This window comes from Manis javanica, chromosome 5 (genome assembly GCF_040802235.1).
Source record: "Manis javanica isolate MJ-LG chromosome 5, MJ_LKY, whole genome shotgun sequence".
In the NCBI taxonomy this organism is placed as follows: Eukaryota; Metazoa; Chordata; class Mammalia; order Pholidota; family Manidae; genus Manis; species Manis javanica.
Genome location: NC_133160.1, coordinates 91,162,910 through 91,187,002, shown reverse-complemented (window position 1 = coordinate 91,187,002; position 24,093 = coordinate 91,162,910). Strand labels below are relative to the sequence as shown.

General features: G+C 38.4%; 1 protein-coding gene across 2 annotated transcripts in view; it reads left to right on the top strand.

Moving 5' to 3' along the window:
- The window catches only part of MTTP (microsomal triglyceride transfer protein), a 58,415-nt gene extending 36,630 nt beyond the window's left edge, over positions 1 to 21,785 (top strand). For both annotated transcript variants that reach the window (XM_017680975.3, XM_017680974.3), the window contains exons 11-18: positions 3,207 to 3,419; positions 4,924 to 5,135; positions 7,346 to 7,443; positions 7,543 to 7,664; positions 9,031 to 9,258; positions 12,816 to 12,940; positions 15,040 to 15,210; positions 16,664 to 21,785. In XM_017680975.3, coding sequence (XP_017536464.3) covers positions 3,207 to 3,419; positions 4,924 to 5,135; positions 7,346 to 7,443; positions 7,543 to 7,664; positions 9,031 to 9,258; positions 12,816 to 12,940; positions 15,040 to 15,210; positions 16,664 to 16,835 — 1,341 coding nt within the window. In that variant the 3' untranslated portion in view covers positions 16,836 to 21,785. The remainder of the gene's footprint in view (positions 1 to 3,206; positions 3,420 to 4,923; positions 5,136 to 7,345; positions 7,444 to 7,542; positions 7,665 to 9,030; positions 9,259 to 12,815; positions 12,941 to 15,039; positions 15,211 to 16,663) is intronic.
- The last annotated feature ends 2,308 nt before the right edge of the window (positions 21,786 to 24,093 follow it).

Below are 24,093 nucleotides of genomic sequence, written 5' to 3'. Positions count from 1 at the left end.
ATGTGGTTGGTGGCAGGTGAACAACATGCTAAGATTTGTTACCTAGAAAGAAGCAAAATCATGTATGAACTGGGTATCGGTTAGATTAGAGCCAATTGAAAAATGTTTGCAATAACCTGAGCAAGAGTAAGTAGAGGCCTGAATAACATAGGGGCAGTAGAGAGAGGAGGCAGATTCAAGAGCTACTTAGGAAGTGGAGTTATAGTGACTGATGGGATGTGGAGAATGAGAAAGAGGTTAAAACTCTAGGTGATTATTAAGCTTCCAGGTTAGGATAGCAGGTTACAGTGCTGTGGACCACTGAAGCAAAGTTCATAGAACGTGGTGTAGGGGTGGGAGGAAGGTAGAGCTAGTAATTTGTTTTGGCTAGGTTGAGTTTGAAATCCTTTGGGCCACCAAGCTGAGTTGTCCAACAGGCAGACGGCCCGCCCATCTGGGAAGAGGAGGTAGGGCCAGGAGTGGAGAGTGGCTGGAACTTTGGGAAAGAATCTAATGTACCATGAGAAGAAAACTGAACAAAGGATTAATTTAAAGTTCTGCCAATAATGGTTCAGCCTAGTTCTCATCACATCTTTAAAGGCACCTTTAGTAACTGTATGCTCTCCACTCTCACTGTCGATCAATTTTGTTAATATTTTTGGCAACTTCTAAAAAACTGCATCTTTGAAGATAATTAGACTTGGCCATCAGATGGATTGTAGTAAATGTTCACATTTTCTTTTCAACTTTATGCTGTGGAATACCTTTTGCCAAAATTGAAGGCATATGAGTGGAAAGAAAATTAAGTATTCTAAGTACAAACTTCAAATGCCTACTGAGGACACATACTTCTACTGCCCGAAAGTTACCTGCTACTTTTCAGAACTACTAATATGAAAATTACTGCCTGATGACAGTCCAAATGGCAGCTAGGCAAGTTCGCAATGAGTACTAAACACCCTATTTCTTTTTTCTATTTGTTTTTTGCTTATATTCTGACCTCCCTGCATCCTAATTTCTTTTTTTCCTCCAATTAGTATTTGAAAAAATTCAAACCTACAGAAAAGCTGTAGGAACAGTACAATTCCATGAATATCTGGATTTGACAATTGCTAACATATTGCCATTTCCCATTATCTTATTCTGTTTTATCTCATTTCATTTTTATTTTGGTTGTACCATTTGAGAGTGAGTTGCAGACATCTTACATTTTACCATAAATGCTTTTACATCTTATTACTTGAGTGTCATTGCATCTAGGCTCTTACAATGGACAACATACATATATTTATATTTATTACATGGTGAGTTCATACCTTTAATTACAATCCAGTATGACAGGCACTTTGTCTTCTTCCCCTATTCCATAATTGTATCTTCCTTTACCCACAGGGAAAACCCTGGTTTTCAAGAATATCAATATATTGATTTATTTGCTCAATATTAAAACACACACAAAATAGTTTTGGAAATTCCAGATTTGTCAGTTTTTTTTGTTCTTAGAATATGTTCCATTAGCAGTATATGGTGATAGTTCTATAGTCAATGGTCTCTTGCATTAATTCTTTTTTATTCTCTTCCATTTCATTGTATGATCAATTTGATACACTTACATCTGTTTGTTTCTGTTTGAATTCAGTTTTAACAATCTTCCATCCTTGTTGATATAATTTTATTTCTTGATTATGTGAAATATTAACATAGTTCAAAACTGTATTTTCAAAGTATTCTCAAACAGACCTCATTCCCTCTCCTACCCCTTCCACCCATTCCCACCTACTTTCTCTGTGTAAGCAGTATCATTAGTTTTTGGCTTTTCCTTCCCATGTTTCTTTTTACAATGGCAAGCAGATGTACACACACATTTTCATTTCTTTTTTCTTCTGCAAAATATAGCATTCTATATACACTCTATGATTGCTAATTTTTTCCACTTAACACTCTACCCTGAAAATCACCCCCTACTGGCTCACAGAGCTCTTCCTCGTTCCTTTTGACAGCTGCCTAGTACTCATTGTATCACTGTGCTGCACTTTGTTCAGCATCTCCTATGAAGTGGTTTCCACTCTTGCTATTACAAATAATGCTGAAATGAATAATATTAGGCACATTTTTTCCCCACTGTTGGACGGTAGCTTCAGAGCTAGGGTTGCTGGTCAAAATGCAGACATGTTATCTTTTGCCAAATTATCTTCCATAAGAATCACACCATTTCATGCTTCTACCAGCAATGTATGAGAATGCCTATTTCTCCACAGCCTCACTAACAAACTATGTCATCAAACTTTTTAATTTATTAATCTGACATTTAAGAAATAGCATTTTTTTCTGATTGTACATGAAGGTTAGTATCTTTTCTTTTTTGGGGGGTCCTTTTTTTATCTCCCTGCCCCCCACCCCGTGCCCTCTCCCTACACTTTGTGTGTGTGTGTGTGTGTGTGTGTGTGTGTGTGTGTACACTTGCTGCCTAGTTCCAGAGTTTCCAAATTCTATAGATGAATTAGATCTTAGGAATCTTTATTTTAAAGATGAAACTGAAGTTCCTAAAACATACATAGTGGTAAAGACCAGAACTCAGATATTCCTACTTCTAATTTGCTTCTCCATTAAACTATTAATTTGTAATTAGTTCCTTTTTTTTCTAGGCCAGGAAGAAAGATATTTTTTGATTAATGAACATATTTGAAAAGTACCTATCAAAGTACCTGCCACATAAAAAAAAGCATTTTCTGGAACTATATGGTAGCAGTCATCAAATTTGGAATCAAGTGGGAGCAAGCACTTTTTAAATGTTTAGAATAAGAACTAACAATAGAGTTCTAAGCACTTTCTTCAAATTGATACTTAAGAAAAAGTGGATGGCACCACTTAGTTGCCATCTGATATTGATTTAGAAATTCAATGAATGGGCACTTTTATGAATAACCAATCACAGGGGAAGTTTTTAAATGATTTCATATATTCAGGGTGTGTTCAAAGTAAATGTGTCCATTTTTAATTATACTCATTGCTTCTTAAGAATATGTTAATGTGTGTATTTTTTAAAAACACACAACACCTTAATCAAGCTTTACTTGTTCATTTTTATTGTGTTCCTCAATCAGGCAACCAATGAAAAACTTTCTAAAACTAGGTTGTTTTCTTGGACCCAAGAGTGAAGCTAGTCTTGCCTAAGCCTTGTTTAATGTATGGTTATGCAATATCTGAGGTAGTATGTGATTTTTTAGGCAGTGGTAGAAGCCAAGAAGTTAATTCTGGGAGGACTTGAAAAAGCAGAGAAGAAAGAGGACACCATGATGTACTTGCTGGCTCTGAAGAACGCCCTGCTCCCAGAAGGCATCCCACTCCTCCTGAAGCATGCAGAGTCAGGACAGGGACCCATCAGCCACCTCGCTACCACCGCTCTCCAGAGATACGATGTCCCTTTCATAACTAATGAGGTAAATTCCCCATAATATTTGCAACATTCACAAAATAAAAAAGCTTGCCTAAACACAAGCCAAATGCAAATTCCCCTGAAGTCTCCCTGGTTTTTCCAAACTAACAATCTCTTTCCTGCTTAGAAATAACTCTCAAGTTGAACTTAAGGCTATTCTGAAGCAGCCTCACATTTTGAACAGATAATGTCCTATATCCTGAGGCATAAATAGTGAAGCACATTCTCTTATTTTAAGAAACAAATTCTTTACAGAAATATCTTTAGTTCTATAAGTTTTAAGATGCTGTTAGGTTTTTTGACACTGAAATATCCTGGCTTAAGTATTACCATTTGGGTTTCTACAACCACATTTTTAGCAAGCCATCCAAATTAAACTTTTGTTAGGGCAGAGAATGTTTACAAACCTCAAAATAAACTGCCTCCTGACAACAGTGTTTCCAATTTGCAGCTAAGTACCTTCCTACTAGTTTTGTCTCCAAATTGACAGTCTACAAAGCATGATGGCTAGGGTCATGGGCTATTGAGACAGACAGACCTACATGTATACTCCAACTCTCTCCCTTCCTAGTTGATTGTGCTTACCTGAGTTATTTAAGGTGAGTTATTCTATACACCTCAGAAGAAGACCAGCCTTTGGGGGAAAAAAAGGCAAAGGGAAGTAGAATTGAAAGATATAAATGCTTAATACAGAACCCCACCCACCACATATTGTTAGTCCAGAATAGTAACCAACAAAATTATTTGTTGCCACATAATGCAAGTATTTTGGCAAATTTTCTTTGGTGTTAATGTTTTGTTTTTTAAATAGTCCCCTAATGTAACCAGTGGACTCTGCATAATAATGATACATTGAAACAGATTCATAAGATGTAACACATGTGCCACAGTGGGGCAGGATGTTGATGGGGGGAGGTTGTATGTATCCATTGGTGGCAGGGAGACTAGAAGAAGTGGGTATGTAGGAACTCTCTATACTTACAGCTCAATTTTGCTGTCAGCCTAAAATTGCTCTAAAAAAATGAAGTCTAACAACAACAAAAAAGGAAGATGCTGGGGTAATTCATTCTAAGGAAATATCAGTTCATACAGCCATTTCTCCCCAGAGCCCCATTGCCACATGGCAGTAGATGTTTAAAAATCCATATTAGTTAGATAACACTATGATGCATTGCAATAACCAGTGAGTTTCAAAATCTCAGCTTGTCAAAAGTTAATTTCTCATTCACACTATACCTTGTTAGGCGAAGGAAAATGTGGCCCAAAGTTTACTACAGCAGCAGCAGAAAGAGGGAGAAGGTACCCCAGCTCTGAGCCACCTCAACCCAGCAGTTCCCCACATGATTCTGTTCATGGTCCATTAGGCAGAACTATGGCCCCAAACTAATTGCAAAGAAACCTAGGAAATATAGGAACACATGTATATTTTTAAGAGCATTAAATATTCCTGCCACAATATCAGTTTTAAAAAGCTAGATGTGCACTAAGTTTGAACATCTTATGAACAGGTGAAGAAGACTTTGAACAGGATATACCACCAGAATCGTAAAGTACATGAAAAGACTGTGCGCACTACTGCAGCTGCTGTCATTTTAAATAACAACCCATCCTACATGGAAGTAAAAAACATCCTGCTCTCTATTGGGGAACTTCCCAAAGAAATGAATAAATACATGCTTGCTATTGTTCAAGACATCCTACGTTTTGAAATGCCTGCAAGGTATGATACACTGTACTGATTGCTCTGCTTAGTCAAGCTAATTTGTGTATTGGTGTGGCACACATGTGGTTAATAATAATGGTGTCTTATGCTGGGTTATGTTGCATAAAATCAGAGTTCACCAAATTTCCCATAAGAGAACTATTTAGTGGGGCAGATAAAATAACTTCACTTTGGCATGCTTTGGAACTCTGGGTGTGATTTTTTACTCTAGCTCTGCTGTTCAGTCAGGTCAATATATATTGTCAAATGTTGCAATGTTTTAAAATCCAACCACATTTTTAATAGAACTATTTTTATAAATAGCACAACAAAATGATGTAAATTCTCACCAAATGGTCTTCCATGAGAACTTCCCGTATGCTAGGGAGCTTTGAAACCTCGTTCATGATGACAGATCAAACGCATTTGCCAGTTGGATTTAAAATCTTAAGCGTGGCCTGTGTTTTAGGACTATTCAAGGTGCAAAGACGGCCATCAGCAGACTTGATTGCTCTCAGTTACTCTCACTGATCTCAGCTTCCTTCCATTCCTCAAGTCTCTTCTCCTGAATTCACAGATGTCCCTCTTCAAAGTGGTTTCCCCAAAGTTCTCAACGCCTCCTCATTGAAATCAGAGGGCCAGAGAAGGAATTTCCATTTCCCCTGAGTTACATGCAGAGCACTATCCCCAGGGAAGATCACCTTTGAGTATTCCCAGTTGTAAAGGAAAACAGACACGGGAGGAGGTGGGAAATAGATAAAGAAGAAGGGCAGTAAAAGATTGCCCTTTTTCTAAGGGCAGTAAAAGATTGAAGGAAAGAGAAACAAGAAGTAAGACCCAAGGAGTAAGAAATAGGGAGAGTGAGTAGAAGGAGGAAAGACCAGGACAAATAAGGAAGGAGGAAGGAGCAGATGAAGGAGAAAGAAACGAAGTCCATCTGCACCCATCACGCCTAGTGGAATGGATTTGACTTCTGTTTCTTGGTTTGCTTTCACAAGACTGCAGAGGAGATCCTGGGTGCATTTTCTGCCCCTGTCTTGTGGAACTAGTGATTCAGGGGGCAGTAAAGGGGAAGCAGTGGGGTGGAAAGCGGCCCGAGAAAGGTGAGGAAACCATTGTCAACACTGCAGGTCAAATGATCAGAACCAAAACGTTGGCATTGGAGGGACACTGAAGGCTGCCTTGCTTGGCATCTCTCCCCAGCCAGGGCTCTCGTCTCCTGGCAGGTGGTGTCCAGACTTTGCCTGAACCTCTCCGGAGGTTCACTGCCTCTGAGGGAACTTGTGTCATTGCTCAGAGACTCTCACTACTATTTCTTCACATCACTGAACTCTTCTTATTGGTCCTGGTTTTATCCCTGGAGCAAAGCTGAACAGGTCAGATCATTCATCCACACGCAGGGCCTTTGAATATTTGAGGATGGTTATCACAACTCTTCTCATCTTTTCTTCTCCAGGCCAAAACCTTACAACCTAGTAATATTGATGGTGGAGGTGGGGCACCTGCAAGGGTACTGTTGACTCTGCTCATAATTTTCTACCTCAGATCTAGGTCCAGGTTTCTTGAGGTGATTATTGTGATGATGTTTCCTGTGTTGTCATATTTTTTTTATTACTGATATGATCGGTGTTAAGTAGCCAAGAATGAAAGGATCCCAACACTAATTAGGTAGATAAGATACAGGCATGCAGTAAGGTTTAAGACTTACTTTAAAGGAGGAAATGGTTCATGGATTTTACTGAGATGTCTCTTTAATTAAAAACTACACAAGTAGAAAAAATTCCTGGAATTTCCTGTTATGTATCATTAGCCAGTGATAACATTAGAGGTGTAGGAAAACGTTTAAAGAAGTACTGGGAAAGGCCCCTAGTGTGACACACAGAGCTTTCCTTAAAAGTATGTACTATTTAACAATAGACCGTGATGATTTAGAGAACATGTATTTCCCACTCCTGAGGTGTGTCCACCTGTCAGTTTTAGCCATCTCAGAGCCAGGTGCCCTCGCCTTGCTGTCATTTTGATACCAAACTAAATTTCAAACACCTGAGGAATGAAGGCGAGAGCCCCTGACCCCGGCACTGGCACTCCAGCTGGCCCCTCTCAATCCTGGATCAGCATGAGGAAAAGTTGACCCCTTTTTCCCACCCAGGATTTGGTTTTTTTCCACATCTGACTTGGGAAATAGCCATTACAATGAATGTACAGCTTTTCCCTTTTATGTGTTGCAGTAAAATGGTCCGTCGAGTTCTGAAGGAAACGGTTGTTCATAATTATGACCGTTTCTCCAAGAGTGGATCCTCTTCGGCCTATACTGGCTATGTAGAACGTACGTAACCCCGTAAGGGGATGTCCCCTCATGCCCTTTCCCCAGCTTGATATTGCTGGGACTGTTATTCAATTATGGGATCTGTTTTCTTGTCATTAGGTCATCCCCATTCAGTGTCTACGTACAGCCTTGACATTCTTTACTCTGGCTCCGGTATTTTGAGGAGAAGTAACCTGAACATCTTTCAGCGCATTGGGAAGGCTGGTCTTCACGGTATCCAGGTGACTCATATTCCATTACTTTTGCCCAGAGAAGTATGTGGAAAATTAGTCTGAGGTAAAAAGTATGCATATATACTGATGGTAATGCTATAGAATATGCAAGTTAATGGAGACTTCTGCCATAAGTTGCCCATGATTCCATCATCTGCAGGAGGCTCTGTGATCCCAAAGAGAGTTTCAAAATTGAACCTGAAACCTAAGTAATTTGATTCACTGGACTTCCATTCATCATTTCAAAGTTAAAAATATTCACAAAATTGAAATCATGTCAGTATTTCTCACATAAGTTTTTAAACTATCTTTTTTTTATTAACAGAAATATTCTGTAAAGCTCCATATATTTAATTCTAGAAATATATGTTCTTTCTTTGGGTGTTTCTATGAACAGATTGATTTCTCCATAATAAAAACTTTCATTGTAGAATATGGCTCCCTAAAGAGTCAATCAGTATTTTTCAATACTTCTAAAAGAGAAAAGAAAAAAGTATAGGCATTTGACAGCTGGCTGACTTCCATGCCTTTTGCTTTATCCAAAATTTGGTGATAATCTATAAATTTTTCCTAATTATGAAACAGACTTTCTTTTTGAGGTGTGTGCATATGAAATTATAATCTTCTAAATGAGTTAATTTAACCTGTAAAAATGATACAGTGCTATATAAACTTGAGTTCTTACAATATTATAAATATTACTGCACCCTTTGATGAGTCCCTAGTCAGAATGCCCTGCCTTTCTTGCTGAGGAATAACCATGTGTTTTCTATTATGCACTCTGAAAACACCTAACACCCATTGGTTAAGGGGCTGGGTCTGGAGGACAGAGAATATGTAGGATTGTTATGTATGGTAGAGTTCAGGATGCAAGCTTTGTCATCATTTCTTTTAGCTAGAAAGAAAATTTGACATGGAGAGGTGTGGGACCTTCTCACGGCAGCAGCCTTAGGGCGGCCGGCTCTCTCCACACCTCTCCATCCCCCTTCAGGGGCCCTACAGGAGAGCTGATCCTTTTTGCATGACAGACCTGGAGAGACTCGGAAGTCTCTAGGATGACACCATAAAGTGGAAAGCTCATGGCCTTTGTAGCCAGACATAGGGGTCTGAATCCTTCCTCTGCTGTTTGAGCTTTTTTTTTTTTCTTTGCATCATATACAAAATGGATAAAATCCTTTGTACCTCACAGGATGTTTGTGAGATTAAATGAAGACAATTAACTTGCACAGAGTTGTCTTTTGTTTTTGCCTAGCTTTTACAGGTATTTGAATTTTTGACCCCTTGGAAAATTCTAGCTATACCTTAGAGGCCTCACCATCATGTACAGAACAGGCAGGGAGCTTACGTCATGAATGGTATATCCATTTTTCCCTAGGTGGTCATTGAAGCCCAAGGACTGGAGACCTTAATTGCAGCCACTCCAGATGAGGGAGAAGAGAATCTTGACTCCTATGCTGGCATGTCAGCCATCCTTTTTGATATTCAACTCAGACCTGTCACTTTTTTCAATGGGTACAGTGATTTGATGTCCAAAATGCTGTCAGCATCTAGTGACCCTGTCAGCGTGGTGAAAGGACTTATCCTGCTAACAGATCATTCCCAGGTAATCCATTCATTCTGCAAGTATTTATTGAATCCCTGAAACATACCAGCCACACTGGAAGAAAGAAGGCAGTGTCCCACCCACCTTGGAGCTCATATTCTAAGCATTGAGCCCTCTTGGTATTGTTGCCCTTTTTCTTTTCCCCTTTGCTGTAGGTAAGCACATTTCTTATTTTGTTTTGTTGTGGTTTTTGCCTCTATTAGTTGATTAGCACATCTTGGCACTGTTGAGGCAGAGAAAATACCCAGTATAATATGAGAGTAATAAATGCCAATTATATCTCAATAACACTGACAGAACAAAAAGGAAACTACCGATACCAACAGAAACAAAAAATTATGGAAAAAGCAACCTAGGATACAATGGAGCAGAGCTGGCATTACCTCTTCACTTGACTTTCCTGGGCACTAGAGCTTGAATGGTATTTATTCTGAAGGCAGGAGCTCAACTGCATGGCTTCCTAAGTCGCTGATGACATTTCTCATGACACCAGTGATGAAGGTCCACACGCACATTATCTGGACCCTGCCTGATCAGAGGCACAAGCAACCACGGACACCAGCTGGGTGTGTCATGGCAACTCTGCCCCAGCTTCCCACGTTCTTGGAGTCTTACAGAGGTTCACTCATTATCAGAGAATAAGAGTACTTTCATTCACTTGAACTGCATTCTTTGGTTGTGTCCTCACAACCAAATCTTAAGGGTCACATGAAAAACCATTTGCAGAATTACCCAGTGGAGATGCATTCTTAATGAAAACATCTCTGCCGAAGGCTTAAGAATGCTGAGGAAGTAGCCCACATTTTAAGGCAGGAATAATAACAGTTCAACACCATCTGTATGTGCTCAACCGCCTATCAACAATGACTGATGGTCTTAGTTGGGGTGTGAAACTTGATATAAACTAAGTTAAAACCTTTAGATCAGGGTCAGCAAAGTTTTTATGTAAAGGGCAGAAAGTAAATATTTCAGGGTTTGTGGGGCACAAGTCTTTTGATGGAACCATTCAACTCTGTCATAAAATGAAAACAGCTATCAGCAATATGTTAACATATGAATGTGTCAGTGTTTCACTAAAATTTTATTTACAAAAATAGCAAGGGAGCTAGATTTGCCTGCAGGCTGTAGTTTGCCAACTCCTGATCTGGATTACCTTGTAAGGTTTTAAAATTCATTAAGGGAGGCAACTAAGAATATTCTAAGAAGAAGATTGTCTGGTAGCTATTGAGCATAACCTGATGTCTGTGTATTTCAGATTGGAGTGTCTGGCAGATCTGGGGATATTATTGCAAATAAGCTGTTTGAGGCCCTGGCTCAGCAGAGCACTCCAGTAATGCCATCCCAGCTTCAGAAGCACATACCACTCTAGGTCAAGTGCTGACATTGAAGGAAATTTTGGCAGTGGGTAGCCTGTCACAGCTACCAGGGCGGATGGAGTTACTCTGTGCTCACTCTCTCTCTCTCTCTCTTTTCTGCTAATTGGATTACTCTTCAGAGAAGGATGTCTGATAAAGTCAGCTTAATATAGGGATCCTCTTTAGCTAGAAAGGAACATATTCTACTGAATGGAAGTAATGGAATGAGTTGTTAAGTATCACTCTCTGAACTGTAAGAAACACTTCATGGCTAGAGGGGACCAAAGATCAAAGGGGTCATGTTAGCTATGAATACACAGCTCATAGGCAATAATTTAAATAAATAGGCACTCTGGGTCAAACAAGGCCATAAGCTTACACCCTTTTTTTGGTAATATTTCTCAGAACAGGCTTCCCTGCATACCAGGAGACAAAAAGGAGTTATGATTTCAAGATTGCCATATATGATAGTAGAAAAGTCTCCACCCAAGAGTCAGTCTGGGTGTTGATTCTAGCTCCATGTATGCCCACCAAGCCTGATTTTTCTTTTCAGTCTTCAGACAGAGTGCCTACCATGGAAGATTAGTAGGGCAATTAAATGAGATACCAAATACAGAGCTTTTGAGACATAGTAGGTGTTCAAAAATTGTTAGTCCCACTTAGTTTATACCCCTCAAAAACTAGGACCACTGCACCATGTGTTTTAGTTCCTTCCTCAAAGAATGAGTGGTTTGTCCTTCTACGGGGGTTAAAATTTGGGCATGATTCTTGTGATTTTCTCAGGATAATTCGTGTCCCTTCATATCAGTTTGGATGCATGACAAACCCCTGCACGCTACCACCACCACATTTGTTTAGACTGAATATAGCTGCAGGGATCCTTAAGGCTCTCCCTGATGTGTCCTGAGCTCTGTGTCAAGAATCCCACACTTTCATTCAAGTGTCTTTCAGACTGAAAGTAGCTTCCTGCCTCAGTTGGAGGTTTTAGTATGCCTGGTTGTAGACCAAGACCTTTGAAATGTCTTGCCACATTTTTTGGGAAGTGAGAGAATTCAGGGAGCTCAACATAATCCTTTCCAGAAAGTGAAAGTAGGACATGTATAGTTGGTGAAAGCACAGCCCATGTGGTTGGAGTAGGGCGGTTAAATAAAGGAGTTACTCATGCCCCTAGTTACCATGGACCTAAGGTCTTGAAGGGATATCAGAATGAAGGATACTGAGCCCTTTTCCCATAACCATGATTACTTCCAACACTGTCCCCAGGCAATCTAACTGCAATCCAGATGAAGAAGTTTTCACCAACATCACCCCATCTAACGTACATAGAAAATGCAAGACTAAAGGCTAACTGCTGGCAAACAGCACAAAACAGCCGGTTACAGACAGCTACAGAACTGCTCAGGATGGGCTATGTTTGTGAATTAGTACTGCCCCTCTGGAATATGCTGTTGAGCTCATGTTGGACTTGTCTGTTAGTCTGATTATTCCAAATGTCAAACAAGGTATTAAGGCTTAGGTAAGCTGCCTGGCCTTTCTTTCCTAACATGATGTAGGCAAGTCCTGAAGCTTGTGTACTGCACCAGCGGTTTTGTATCCCACCTTTCATTCACCAGAAAGATGCAGTTATGTGTGTTTGGCACAGCACATACCTGGAGAAGTGCTGAAAGGCCCCAAGCAGTCATATAGCCTAGTCCCTCACCCCACCTCAAAGCCACAGCTGGATTTCTGATGGAGATTTCTTCATTTCCTGTAGTCTGGTGGTTCTCAAATTTAAATGCATCAGAATCACATGAAGGCTTGTTAAAACACGAATTGCTGGGCTATGCCCTCAGAATTTCTAATTCAGAAGGTATCGAACTTTCATTTCTAACAAGTTCCCCGTATGCTGATGTTGTTCCTCAGGGGACCACACTTTGAGAAACTTTGCCTTTCCCAGAGTGAGGCAATTGAAAGAAAACACCCTTCTCAACTGGCACTTCAATGTTCTAGTATTTTAATTGACTAAATAATTTAGCAAATCAATAGTGTACTTTTGGTGATCAACATTAGAATAATGCATTTCCAAGCCTAGAGAAAGACTCCAACATTAACACAACTCAAATGGTATTACCTACAATAGGGGGTTGAATGTATCTTTAGAAAGGGGTTAGCTAAATTGTGATAATGATTATTACTATAATTATTACACATTTTTGCTTCCAGGAGATTCAGTTGCAATCTGGACTGAAGGCCAATATGGGGATCCAGAGCGGTCTAGCAATTGATATATCTGGTGCAATGGAGTTTAGTCTGTGGTATCGTGAGTCTAAAACCCGAGTGAAAAATCGGTAAGCATATGTGCCTGTAATATTCTGCTATATACATAATATTTATGCTATATGTAATATAATAATAAAATATATGTGTGCTATATATATTGCTAATATAATATTATGCAAAGAACTGCAGAGATACAATTTTGGAATTGTGTAACCCTCTGACTTTTTTAAATTGATGCTTTTGATTTATAATCATTAAATCATTGAGTAGGAAGTAACTGTTGGCAGTCATTCCTTCCATCACTTCTTATGAGCAGGTGAGTACCTAATATAATTCAGTCAGGGATCTTCTTGCTTTTAAAGACATCCACAGACGTCCTAAACATCCATGGATGAGAAGTTCATTATCTCTTGGTGTTCTACTTCAGCTGGAAATTGATAATGTTGTCAGGAAGTTTTACTTTGAAGCAAACCTTTTCAATTACTCTTCTTGTTGAGATTTTAGATCTTTCTTCTTTTGCTGTCCTCAATGGAGAAAAATAAAAAGATGGTTACTTTTGTGCAGAATCTAAGTGTTAACTTTAGGAGTTGGTAAAGTTTTCATTAGTGTTCATTTTTCTAAACAAGATATTCTCAGCTCCTTTACTTTTCTAATCTACCTGTCCAATCATATGAAAGGGTTTTATCTTGAACATAAAACAATGTCTCTGAACCAGTGTGATAATCAAAAGAATTATTCTTCTGTTTGTTATAGAATTGAAGAAGAGGATATGGAAATGCAATTGATTTTTACCTTTTTTGATATTTAAAAATGTAGTGGGGAAAAAGTAAGGAGTCATAAAATTAAATTTTTTATTGATTTTAAAGTATGGATGAAGGAATTGAGAACAAAGTTGCTACATTTAATGTGAAAGGTGACCCACATTGTTACTAAAGGAACCAGAGTATAAGACATAGAACAGGCCATCAGAAGGATCAGCAATAAAGTTTAGGGCTTCCCCCTGAGTCATATTTCTTCTCTTCTGAAATGTTTTCCAAATATAAGTTTCCCCAAATTAAACTGAATTGAATTCTTTGCAGGAAAATCAATAACAGCAGAACTGGGTTTTTAAAATAACCAAAGTATCTGAATTTTTAAAAAGGACACAGTATCCCTAAGAATCTACCAGTATCCACACTGTAGCCAATCTATCTTCAATTTTTCATTTGTTCATTAAAAAAAAAAAAAAAGAACTCTTAAGCCCTTGTTGAGTGTAATATATTAGTAGGTATGGAAAGGGATTCAGGGGTTTAAGCAATGCCACCTCTGACCTATTTTTGTACTGACAAGAGCAGCAGGGGCTTTCAGTTGCATGGCAAACTTTGGACAGTACTCCTATCAAAAAAGCCTGGACATACAGCTCTGATTTAATTGTGGGAGTAATTTCCTACAATTCATTTAAAGGCTACAATTAAATTAGAGTGGTCCTAGACGTAAGCCTTCTCCTGGGATTATCCTCTTAATCATCACCCAAGCCATGCTCCCACGTTAATCCAAGATGTCTATCCAGTTCTCTTGGTGATTATTGGAAAATCTACCATACCTCTCCTTCTTAGGGCACCCATTGTACAGGCCCCACTGTTGGAGTGGCTCTTTGTGACATAGTATCTTTTTCAAATATCTTGGTAACCATAGACTTATGTCTCTACCCTTTTCAGAAAGTAATGAAATCTAATTAAAATAGCTACATAGAAGCCAACAGAGAAATAGTTACTAAGAAAATTGTTATAAATATCAGCTTTCTTCTTGGTGAGTTTAGATTTCTTCTGAAGATAACTCAGGTATTTCTGACTTCCTGAGAGGACCAGGTTCCAAGCATGTTTTCATCTTCACCCTTGATATGTTGATACAAAGCAGTATTACGTGATATATGCTTCCTTCCCACATCTAGAGTAGAAGGCTGGAGGGAGGTCTCAGAGGAAGGGCAAACCCTCACTGCCCACTCCCTGGACTAACCAGGGTCTGGATACCAATAGAACTCTAGCACATTGAGGTCACATATTAGTCCCTGAAGTGTTTCCTTCCAGTCATCATTGTCAGGGTTCAGATTCTCTGAAATTATAGCTCAATTAAATGAGATATTAACAGGGATTTTTTGTTTTTGTTTTTGTTTTGCCCAAATCTCTAGTGTATCCCTGGTAATAGTTGGTGACATCACTGTGGACTCCTCTTTTGTGAAAGCTGGCCTGGAAATCAGTGCAGAAACAGAAGCAGGCCTAGAGTTCATCTCCACAGTGCAGTTTTCTCAGTACCCATTCTTAGTTTGCCTGCAAATGGACAAGGATGGAATTCCTTTCAGGTAAGAAGCAGTGCTGTGGAATGTCCCAGAGCCATCCCCAGGTCACTAGGAACTTGAACCCAGTTTTGAGCATTCAGTTTCAGAAATTTTATTTAACTAGTGAAAATCCAGTGAAACATGAATTTTCTTCGAGTGAAAGAATAATTGTTAAGATCAAAAAAATATATATAGGGTACTGAGAAAATGTAATGACTGTTCATTTGCTTCTGAAGATAATGTCACATCCTAACCCAGAAATAGTTTATCAAGAAAACAAAGAGATTTGATTTACTGTAAGAGTTGACATGTAGTTTCAGGAATATACTGGATGCGTATTTACTATCAACTGTCGTCAAAATTGTTTCCTAGACAAAAAGTTCAGAAACACCTGGCAAAGACAGGCTATAGTTTAAGAGCCCAAATAAATTCACAGTTTTTACAGGAAACATACAATAGCAACTTGACCTTGTTTAAGTTTTGGCTCAAGCTTGAGAGTTTGGGTTTTTGATTTTTAAAAAGTGCTTCAGTTGAATTTTTAGTGTATCAAAAACCAAGTATGTAATTGCTCATCTAACTTTCTCAACACCTCTTTCACTCTAGAGCTTCTCATTTACACTGTGTCCTTTGAGTCTCGTAACTGTTATTTATAACAATGGTGTCATGTGGAAGTAGAATGCTTTGTGACCTGGAGCATTCCCTCCTCCATTGATACAAACTATCTACCATGACTTAAAACAGCAAGCCAAATTTTATATCATCTCCCTTGATAAGCAGGCCACAGTTGAGCACCTTCTTTATGTTCCTGGCATCTCATGATCTATAAAGGGAATGTATAAATGGTATAAGTATAAATATGAGTAGTTTTATGTTTTTATAGAATAAAGCATAGTGGATTATAATCAGAGTGTTAAATTATTGCTAATTTATACTGATTTATCTCTAGAATAAAACTCCTTTAATGCATAAAAAAAAAAATTCAGCCTTCCCCATGGTCAAAGTGCAGCGACCACCAGCCCAGGCACATGGCCAACTGGCAGTGTTCCCCATTTCACTCAGTCCAAAGCTCTGGGAATGTTTCCCAGTCAGCATTCCCAGTTTAAATCCAGTTGGGCTTGCTGCTTACTCAAAGGAGAGCTGCTCCCAAGGTGGGGCTCCTGGAATGAGGAGTGAGAGACGAGGCAAGGCCTGCAAAGCTTTACAGCATCTCCAAAATGCTGAGAGGAATTTACTCCTTCATTCCAGAAAAATGTATGGCTGGGCTCCCATATCCAGGCATTTGAAGTATATCTGTTTGTGTAAAAAGAATGAGAAGGAACAATCACCCCACTCATGGGAATGGAAGCTAGGAATCTTGGTGCTCATATCCTTTCTCAAAGCACTTTGAAACAGAAGCTTCAAGTGTACACTCTATAACTTGGCTCTGATGGGTGTGGGGTGACATTAAAATGTGTGTAATTTTGTTATTGTTATGCAGGCAATTTGAGACAAAGTATGAAAGGCTGTCCACAGGCAGAGGCTACATCTCTCGGAAAAGAAAAGAAAGGCTGCTATCCGGATCTGAATTCCCGCTCCACCAAGAGAACTCCGAGATGTGCAGGGTGGTATTTGCCCCTCAGCCAGAAAGTTCCTCCAGTGGTTGGTTTTGAAACTGATGGGTGGTGTTTCACTTGAATTGGTCTCCCCAGAAGGGGTATGAAGTGACATGCCTAAGTACTTGCTCTCTGAGAGCACAGTGTTTACATATTTACCCATATTTAAGATTTTTGTAAAAAGCTATGAAAAACCTCAAATGATTAAATTTGGGCCTATTCAGTATCCTACCTACAGTGTCATTTTGAGCCACTATAAGTGATACTTTTAGCTACATTCTTATTTTTCCTGTACCTCTCTCAAATCCCATTTGATATAGTGAGAATAGTTCTGCCCCAAGAAACTATTGTTTATAAAATGCAAAACAAAACACATGTATTCTCAGGAGAACCCAATTTTGTTTCAACAATTTTCAAGTAACATGTATAAAAACCTTTGATGGAACCTTAAATGTGGCTTGTTTCTACCAAACATGTTGCCCAATTAGAAAGAAAACATACCTTTTTTCCCCCTTTTTATGGAAGTGAGGGGAGGGGACATAACTTTTTAAGACTTGTTAGCTAGCTTTAAGAATGAATTTTTATATCTTCTCTTAGTTGTACTAAGCATTGTGGTAGATGGCAAACTGAATTAAAATATTCAAATTGATATTTAAAATATCTTTCTGCTGACCATGTAGTCAGATTGCTAGAAGAAAGCCATTCAGTCCTCTCTGCCTTCTGCCCTGCAAAAATATTGGACTTAGCAATAAGAATTACAAGTGTTAATTTCAGAAACTCCACTCAATTTTTCTTGTGCTGCATCTCTTTGAGACTATATTGTGGTACACTGTCCTTTATAAGGGACATCTTCATATATTCTTCATTTTATTGTTTATTCAATTGTTTTGTGGTAGAAGTTCCAGTTTGTTTGACTGCAATCTGTACAAGAGCCAGAAGGGCAGAGAGAATTTAACATTGCTTTGAGGAAGTGTTGGATTTGTACTTCTAAAACATGAAATGAAAAAGATTGTTTTTATTTGTACAAATTAAAGGAACCATGTTAAAAAATTTTCAAATATTTATTAATAAAATGGATACATGTGTTTATAGGGTTAAACTCAATACAGGTAACAGATGTTCATTTGTCCATTACACACACCCATACAATGGAAGTTAACTAGCCCCCCACTGGTTGCAAACTTAAAATGATGTGGGATGAAATAAATATGTGGGAATCCTATTGAATTACTTTTGCTTTCTGTTACTTCCAACCCATATTTCTCTGCTCCTGCTGCTTTCTGAGCCCAGAAACATATACAGTTAAGCCGTTGCAGCTCAAAAGAATAAGCCAGATCCTCCAATAGGACGTCAGAGCCCTTTGGAAAATGGGCCACTGATAATAGCAACAGTCAGAACTTCCTAAGTTGAGTTGAAAACAACTCAAACCCAGTTTTCATAAAGCTTTGGAATGGCACATTATTGTTATGTTACTGAGAAGAGAGAAAGGCCATTTAGCTCACCTCACAGAAAACTTTTCTCAGCTAAAAAATGGTAAAAGTAAGATTCAGATATAAGTCATTTCACCCTAGAGCCAGCTCTCTGAATCCACCATGCTGTATTTCCCAGGTCGTTTTGGCTTTTAAAAGTTGCTGCTTAAAGAATACAGACAGTAGTTAGGGAATAACAAACATGGGGCTGTAGCTACAAAGCGTTCAGCTACAGTGCGAAGTCCTGAGCGTCATTGCCCTTTTTCTCTGTCGTTGCTGTGTCCCTTTCTCTGGTAGGATCAAAACTTCTCGTCCACTTGTAGACCTGTATTTTTTCTTGGCCAAGTGTGCCTTCTGGCATAAGGGTGCTTCATCTCTGCAAGCAGGTCTGACTGTGTAATAACAAATGTGCATTTCTTACAGCAGCTTTATTGAGATATGATCACATAGCATACAATTCACCCATTTATGGTGTAGAATTCAATTTTTATATCATATTATAGCATATTCACAAAGGTGTACAATTATCACCACAGTTTATTTTGGAACATTTTCATCATTCTAGAAAGAAACCCATACACTTTAGCTGTGACCCCCAATTTCCTCATCTCCTAGCCTAAGACAATCGCTAATCTACTTTCTATCTCTATAGATTTATTCATATAAATGGAATCATATGATATGTGGTCTTTGTGACTGGCTTTTTTCACTTAGCATTATATTTTCAAGATTCATTAGTGTTGTAGCATGTATCAATGCTTCATTCATTTTTATGTTCAAAAAATCTCTCATTATATACATTTGTCATTAGTCAGTTGATGGACACTTGGGTTGTTTTTATTTTGGCTATTTTGAATAATTCTGCTATGAACTTCTGTGTACAAATATTTGTGTGGGCATATGTTATATCTAGGAGTGGAATTTCTGGGTAAAATGATAACTCTATGTTTAACTTTGTAAGAATTGCCAGGTTGTTTTCCAACGCGATTACACCAATCTACATTTCCACCAGCAGTGTGTGAAGGCTCGGATTTCTCCGCATCTTCCACATTACTTGTTCCTACCTTCCTCCTTGCTTATGGCCATCCTAGTGGATGTGACGTGGTGTTTCATTATGGTTCTCATTTACATTTCCCTAATGATTAATGATGTTGAGCACCATTATATATTAGTAAATCTTCTTTGGAGAAATGTTTATTCAGATTCTTTGCATTTTTTAAAATTGGGTTATTTGTCTTTTTATTAGTGAGTCGTAATAGTTCAGTATATATTTTAGGTATAAGTCCTTATCATATACATGATTTGTAAATATTTTCTCCTATTCTGTGGTATGTCTTGTCACTTTCTTGGTAGTGTCCTTTGAAGCACAAGAGTTTTTAATTTTGGTCAAATCCAATTTTTCTGTTTTTTTTTTTCTTTTTTTGCTTCTTTGGTTATATCCAAGGAACCAATGCTAAATTCAAAGTTGCAAAGATTTACTTCTGTGTTTTCTTCTAAGATTATAGTTTTACTTTTAAGTTTAGGTACTTGATTCATTTCTAGTTAACTTTTTATATATTATATGCAGTAGGGGGTCCAAATTCATTCCTTTGAAAGTGGATATCCCATTATCCCAGCAGCATTTGTTGAGAGTTGATTCTTTCCCCATTGAATTGCTTTGGCATTCTTGTTGAAAATAAATTTACTGTATATGTGACATTTCATTTCTGTATTGAAATTTTTATTCCATTAATCTATATGTCTATATGCCAGTACCACATTGTCTTAATTACTGTTGCTTTGTAATAAGTTTTGAAATGGGGAAGTGTGAATCCACTTAATTTGTTTTTTTTTCAAGATTGTTTTGGCTCTGAGTCCCTTGAGTTTCCTATGAATTTTAGGAGAGTGTCAACTTCTACAAAGCTAGCTGGGATTCTGGTAGAGATTGTGTTGAACCTGTGTGTCAGGTTGAGGAATATTGCCACTTTAATATTAGGTCTCCTGATCTGAGAACAGGAGGCATCTTTTCACTTACTTAAATTTTAATTTCTTTCAACAATGTTTTGTCATTTGCAAGGTGTAAGTTTTGCACTTTTCTTTTGTTAAATTTATTCCAAGTGTTTTATTATTTTTGATGCTATTGCAAATGGAATTGTTTTCTTACTTTCATGTTTAGATTGTTCATTGCAAATATACAGAAATACAGTCGAGTTTTGTATATTGATCATGAATCCTGCAATTGCAGGATTCATTTATCAGTTCTAATATCTTTGAGTAGATATCTAGTTTCCCCAGGACTTTCTATATAAAAATTCATATCATCTGTAAACAGAGCTTGTTTTACTTCTTTCTTTCCAATCTGAATATCTTTAATTTAATTTAATTGCTTAGCTGCCCTAGCTGTTGAATAGGCCGATGCTGACTAGGACTGGTGACAGAGAACATGGCAAAGATGAGGATGGCTGGTGAAAAGCGGTGGTGGAGTGATAGCAGGGATGGCCCAGAAACACCACAGAACATGAAAGGAAGGCTCAGGTCATTCGACAATGGTGATAGTTCTATTTTCACTTATACACCTGAAAAATTCATAGAACCTTAGAAAGCTTAAAGCACATTTAAATAGTCACAGTGCCCTCCTGTACAGGGAGGGTCAGCAGGCATCAAGAATCTATTCCAGATCTAGACTGACTGAGGCTTCACTGCTTCTCATCCATTTAGCTGCCAACTAAGAAACTGTGAGGGAGCAGGGAGTGGCCTGGGGGCCTGCCTTGGAATTCTGTAAGAACTATCCCCCAACTACTGGCTGGGTGGTCTTGGACATGTGACTTAGTTCTCATCTCTAAAATGGATATGATAGTCTCCATTTCACTGGGTTGTTTTAAAAGTTCATTAGATAATGTGTGTAAAGTACAGTGCCAAGCACACAGTAGTATTTGATAAATACTGTGTATGTGAAGTTTCATTTCTGGATTGAAATTTTTATTCCATTAATCTATACATCTATCTTTGTGCCAGTACCATCCTGTCTTATTACTGTTGTTAAAATGCCACAAGGCATTTTCTGCTATCATTAATGTTTTTACTATTAGAAATGTAGTGAGCAATGTTATTACCAATGATCAGCTTTGTTCTAATTTTTAGCAGAGATTGTGGGCACCTTACATTTACCTTTACCTTGTAATTAGTTGGAGAGCATAGTGATCCTCTCTAGTGAGTGTGGGTATCTGAACCTCTCACATGCAGCATCTGGGAAAATGGGAAGCAGGGGAGTACAGCAGTGAGGGCGATTTGGAGTAAGATACTCCTGCTTAAATCTATTTTAAGTCTATTACGGTTAAAAAATCTTACCATTTCCACATATTCCTCCTACATAAACCTCCAGCCTCTCAGCTTCCACCTCTGTAAAGAAACATATGTAAAACCTCATCAGTTGTTGTAAGGATGAAATAAGGTCATGGGCTAGTGCCTGGCACACAAGCACTAAATAAGTGCTCACTAATATTAACTTTTATACGTGGTCCTATAGAACTCCTGAATAAAGCAACATTTCTTGTTCTGACTCCATGGAGTGAATCTATTTTCTGGACTTTGACTTGTGAGCACTGTGAGTTTTAGGAAGATAACCAGGTTTATTTGCCTATCATGAAAACATTACTTTCACATTGTAAAAATTATTCTCATATTTTGTAAGAACATGACTTTCACCTATTTCTCCACACACCCAAGTTGACTTCAGTTTTCACTGATCCTTTCTTTACCAAATTCCTTTGCCTTTGTTGCCTGTGAATGTGATAATTGCCAAAAGGAAAGAATAAGTATTTTTATGAGAAAGCATGGGATGAATCTAAAATTCAGCCATAGAATAAGCAAATTCCAGCAGAGTTCTTGGAGAACATAGCGAGAGAACTCCCCATCGTAGGTGAAATGGATAGCATTTTTTTGAGAGGGAATTAAATACTGGAAGAAGATTGCATCCTGCTCAGTCATCATCCTGCTTCAGAACTTGAGCAGAATGTCATATTTGTGTCTGTTCTTAGTTACCACCTCTCTCACTGTCAGGCTCTCTTATTTTGTTAGGGTCCCTGCTGGAATGGGGTCACTGTGTGAAACTGCACACTAGCAATTTGAAGAACTCAGTAAACTTTGTAAAGATATGAGCAGAATATAGGGAACCACATGGCATGGTGCAGCACCCTGAGGCTTGTAACAACAAGAAGCCTGAAAGGTCAAGGGAGAGAGGGACCGCTGGAACCCAGAGGGTATGAGCTGTGCGGAGCTATGGCTTTGAATGAAGCCTTCACCCCCTCCAGTAGAGGGAACCAGGGAGATAGCACCCTGACTTCTCTCTCTTTCCTCCCTCTGGTCTCCTGTCTGTGGTGCCCATTGACTGAAACCACCCAGAAACCAGAGGGCAAGAGTGCCTATTGGTCCAGACTGTCTACAAAGGTGGAAAAGGCAGGGGAAAATGGAAGAGAGCCAGCCCAAGCTTACACGATGGCCTTCCCTGCAATTTATTAACTGCATTAATCAGTCATTTTACATGACATAGAGGGTTAAGAAATGTACTACATTAAAAAAAAAAGTAAGATGGGTGCCTCACCTCAAGAAACTCAGGGAGTGAGGACGCAATACAACTAAAAATACTTTTAGTACCTTGGTATAAATGTTGTAAAAGAAATGTGTTCAAAACCTTAAGAGAGCAGCATAAGGGGGAAAAAAAAAGAAAACATCATCAATGAGGTGAAATTTGAACCAGAGCACATGATTTCCTTGCTTCTATTCCACCTCCTACCTAACCAGCATTGGCCTCGCCCTTTAGCTGTGTGTCATACACTCCGTGAGCTCTGAAACCCCCAAGGCTCATGTGCCAGCAAACAGTCCTTACTCTCAGAGACCCCACTGTACAATTGCATATTCTATGTGATGAGATTTTAAAAGAATATATAAATTCAGATCAATAAAAAGTTCACCTTTGGAGACACATTAGCTAATCATGTACCTCCTGTCATGGGATTACAGTTAATTTAGAATGAGTTAGTAAAGAGTTGCTACTCTCCTTTTAATGAAAGTTTAATTTATTCACAGTTGTCTTGGAACATCACATAAACCTGTAAGCTATTTTCACTAGAAAGATTCCTGCCATAATCTTCTAAGATTACATGTACAAGGTTGTGTGTTCTCTTTTCAGAGTAGGCTTAGTTTTAAATTACCTGATTTCTTTTGTTAGTGGGTGAGTCACTTCCATTCTGTTTTGTGGTACCTATCCCTAATTATTTTAAAATAATTCTCCCACTCAATTTGCCTGAAGATTATCAAGGTAAACACAGTCATAGAGTAAGATTTCAATGTGAATGAGATGAACATTCCAAATTCTTGAGATACGAAGAGATGCTTAGTGGTGGAAATGCTCTAATATATTCCTTAATTGGGGGAAAAAAAACATTAGCTCTTTAATGAAATCTGAGGGGGGCATAGTGAATACAAAGCACTTACTGGATGAACAGACAATTACTAAAATTAAAATTACTCCTAACAAAAGTCTTCCAAAGTCTCCCTCTACCTGTATTACTTATCAACATTTTATATTGTACTTGTTAGGTTCCATGTACTGTGCTAGGCACTTCATAGGTATTGAATCATTTCATTCTCATAAAAAGTCTCTAAGGTACAAAGTATTATTATATACCCTGTGTATATGGGAAACTGAAGCACAGAGAGATTCAGTGACTTGTCCAAGATCTCACAGCTGGTGAAGGGAAGGGCATGATTTAACTCAGGAGTCTCCCTCCAGAGTTCAAGCACGTAACTGTTATATTCTGCTACCTATGCAGGATACAGTCTGAGCTCCTAAGCCTAGAAGCCAATTT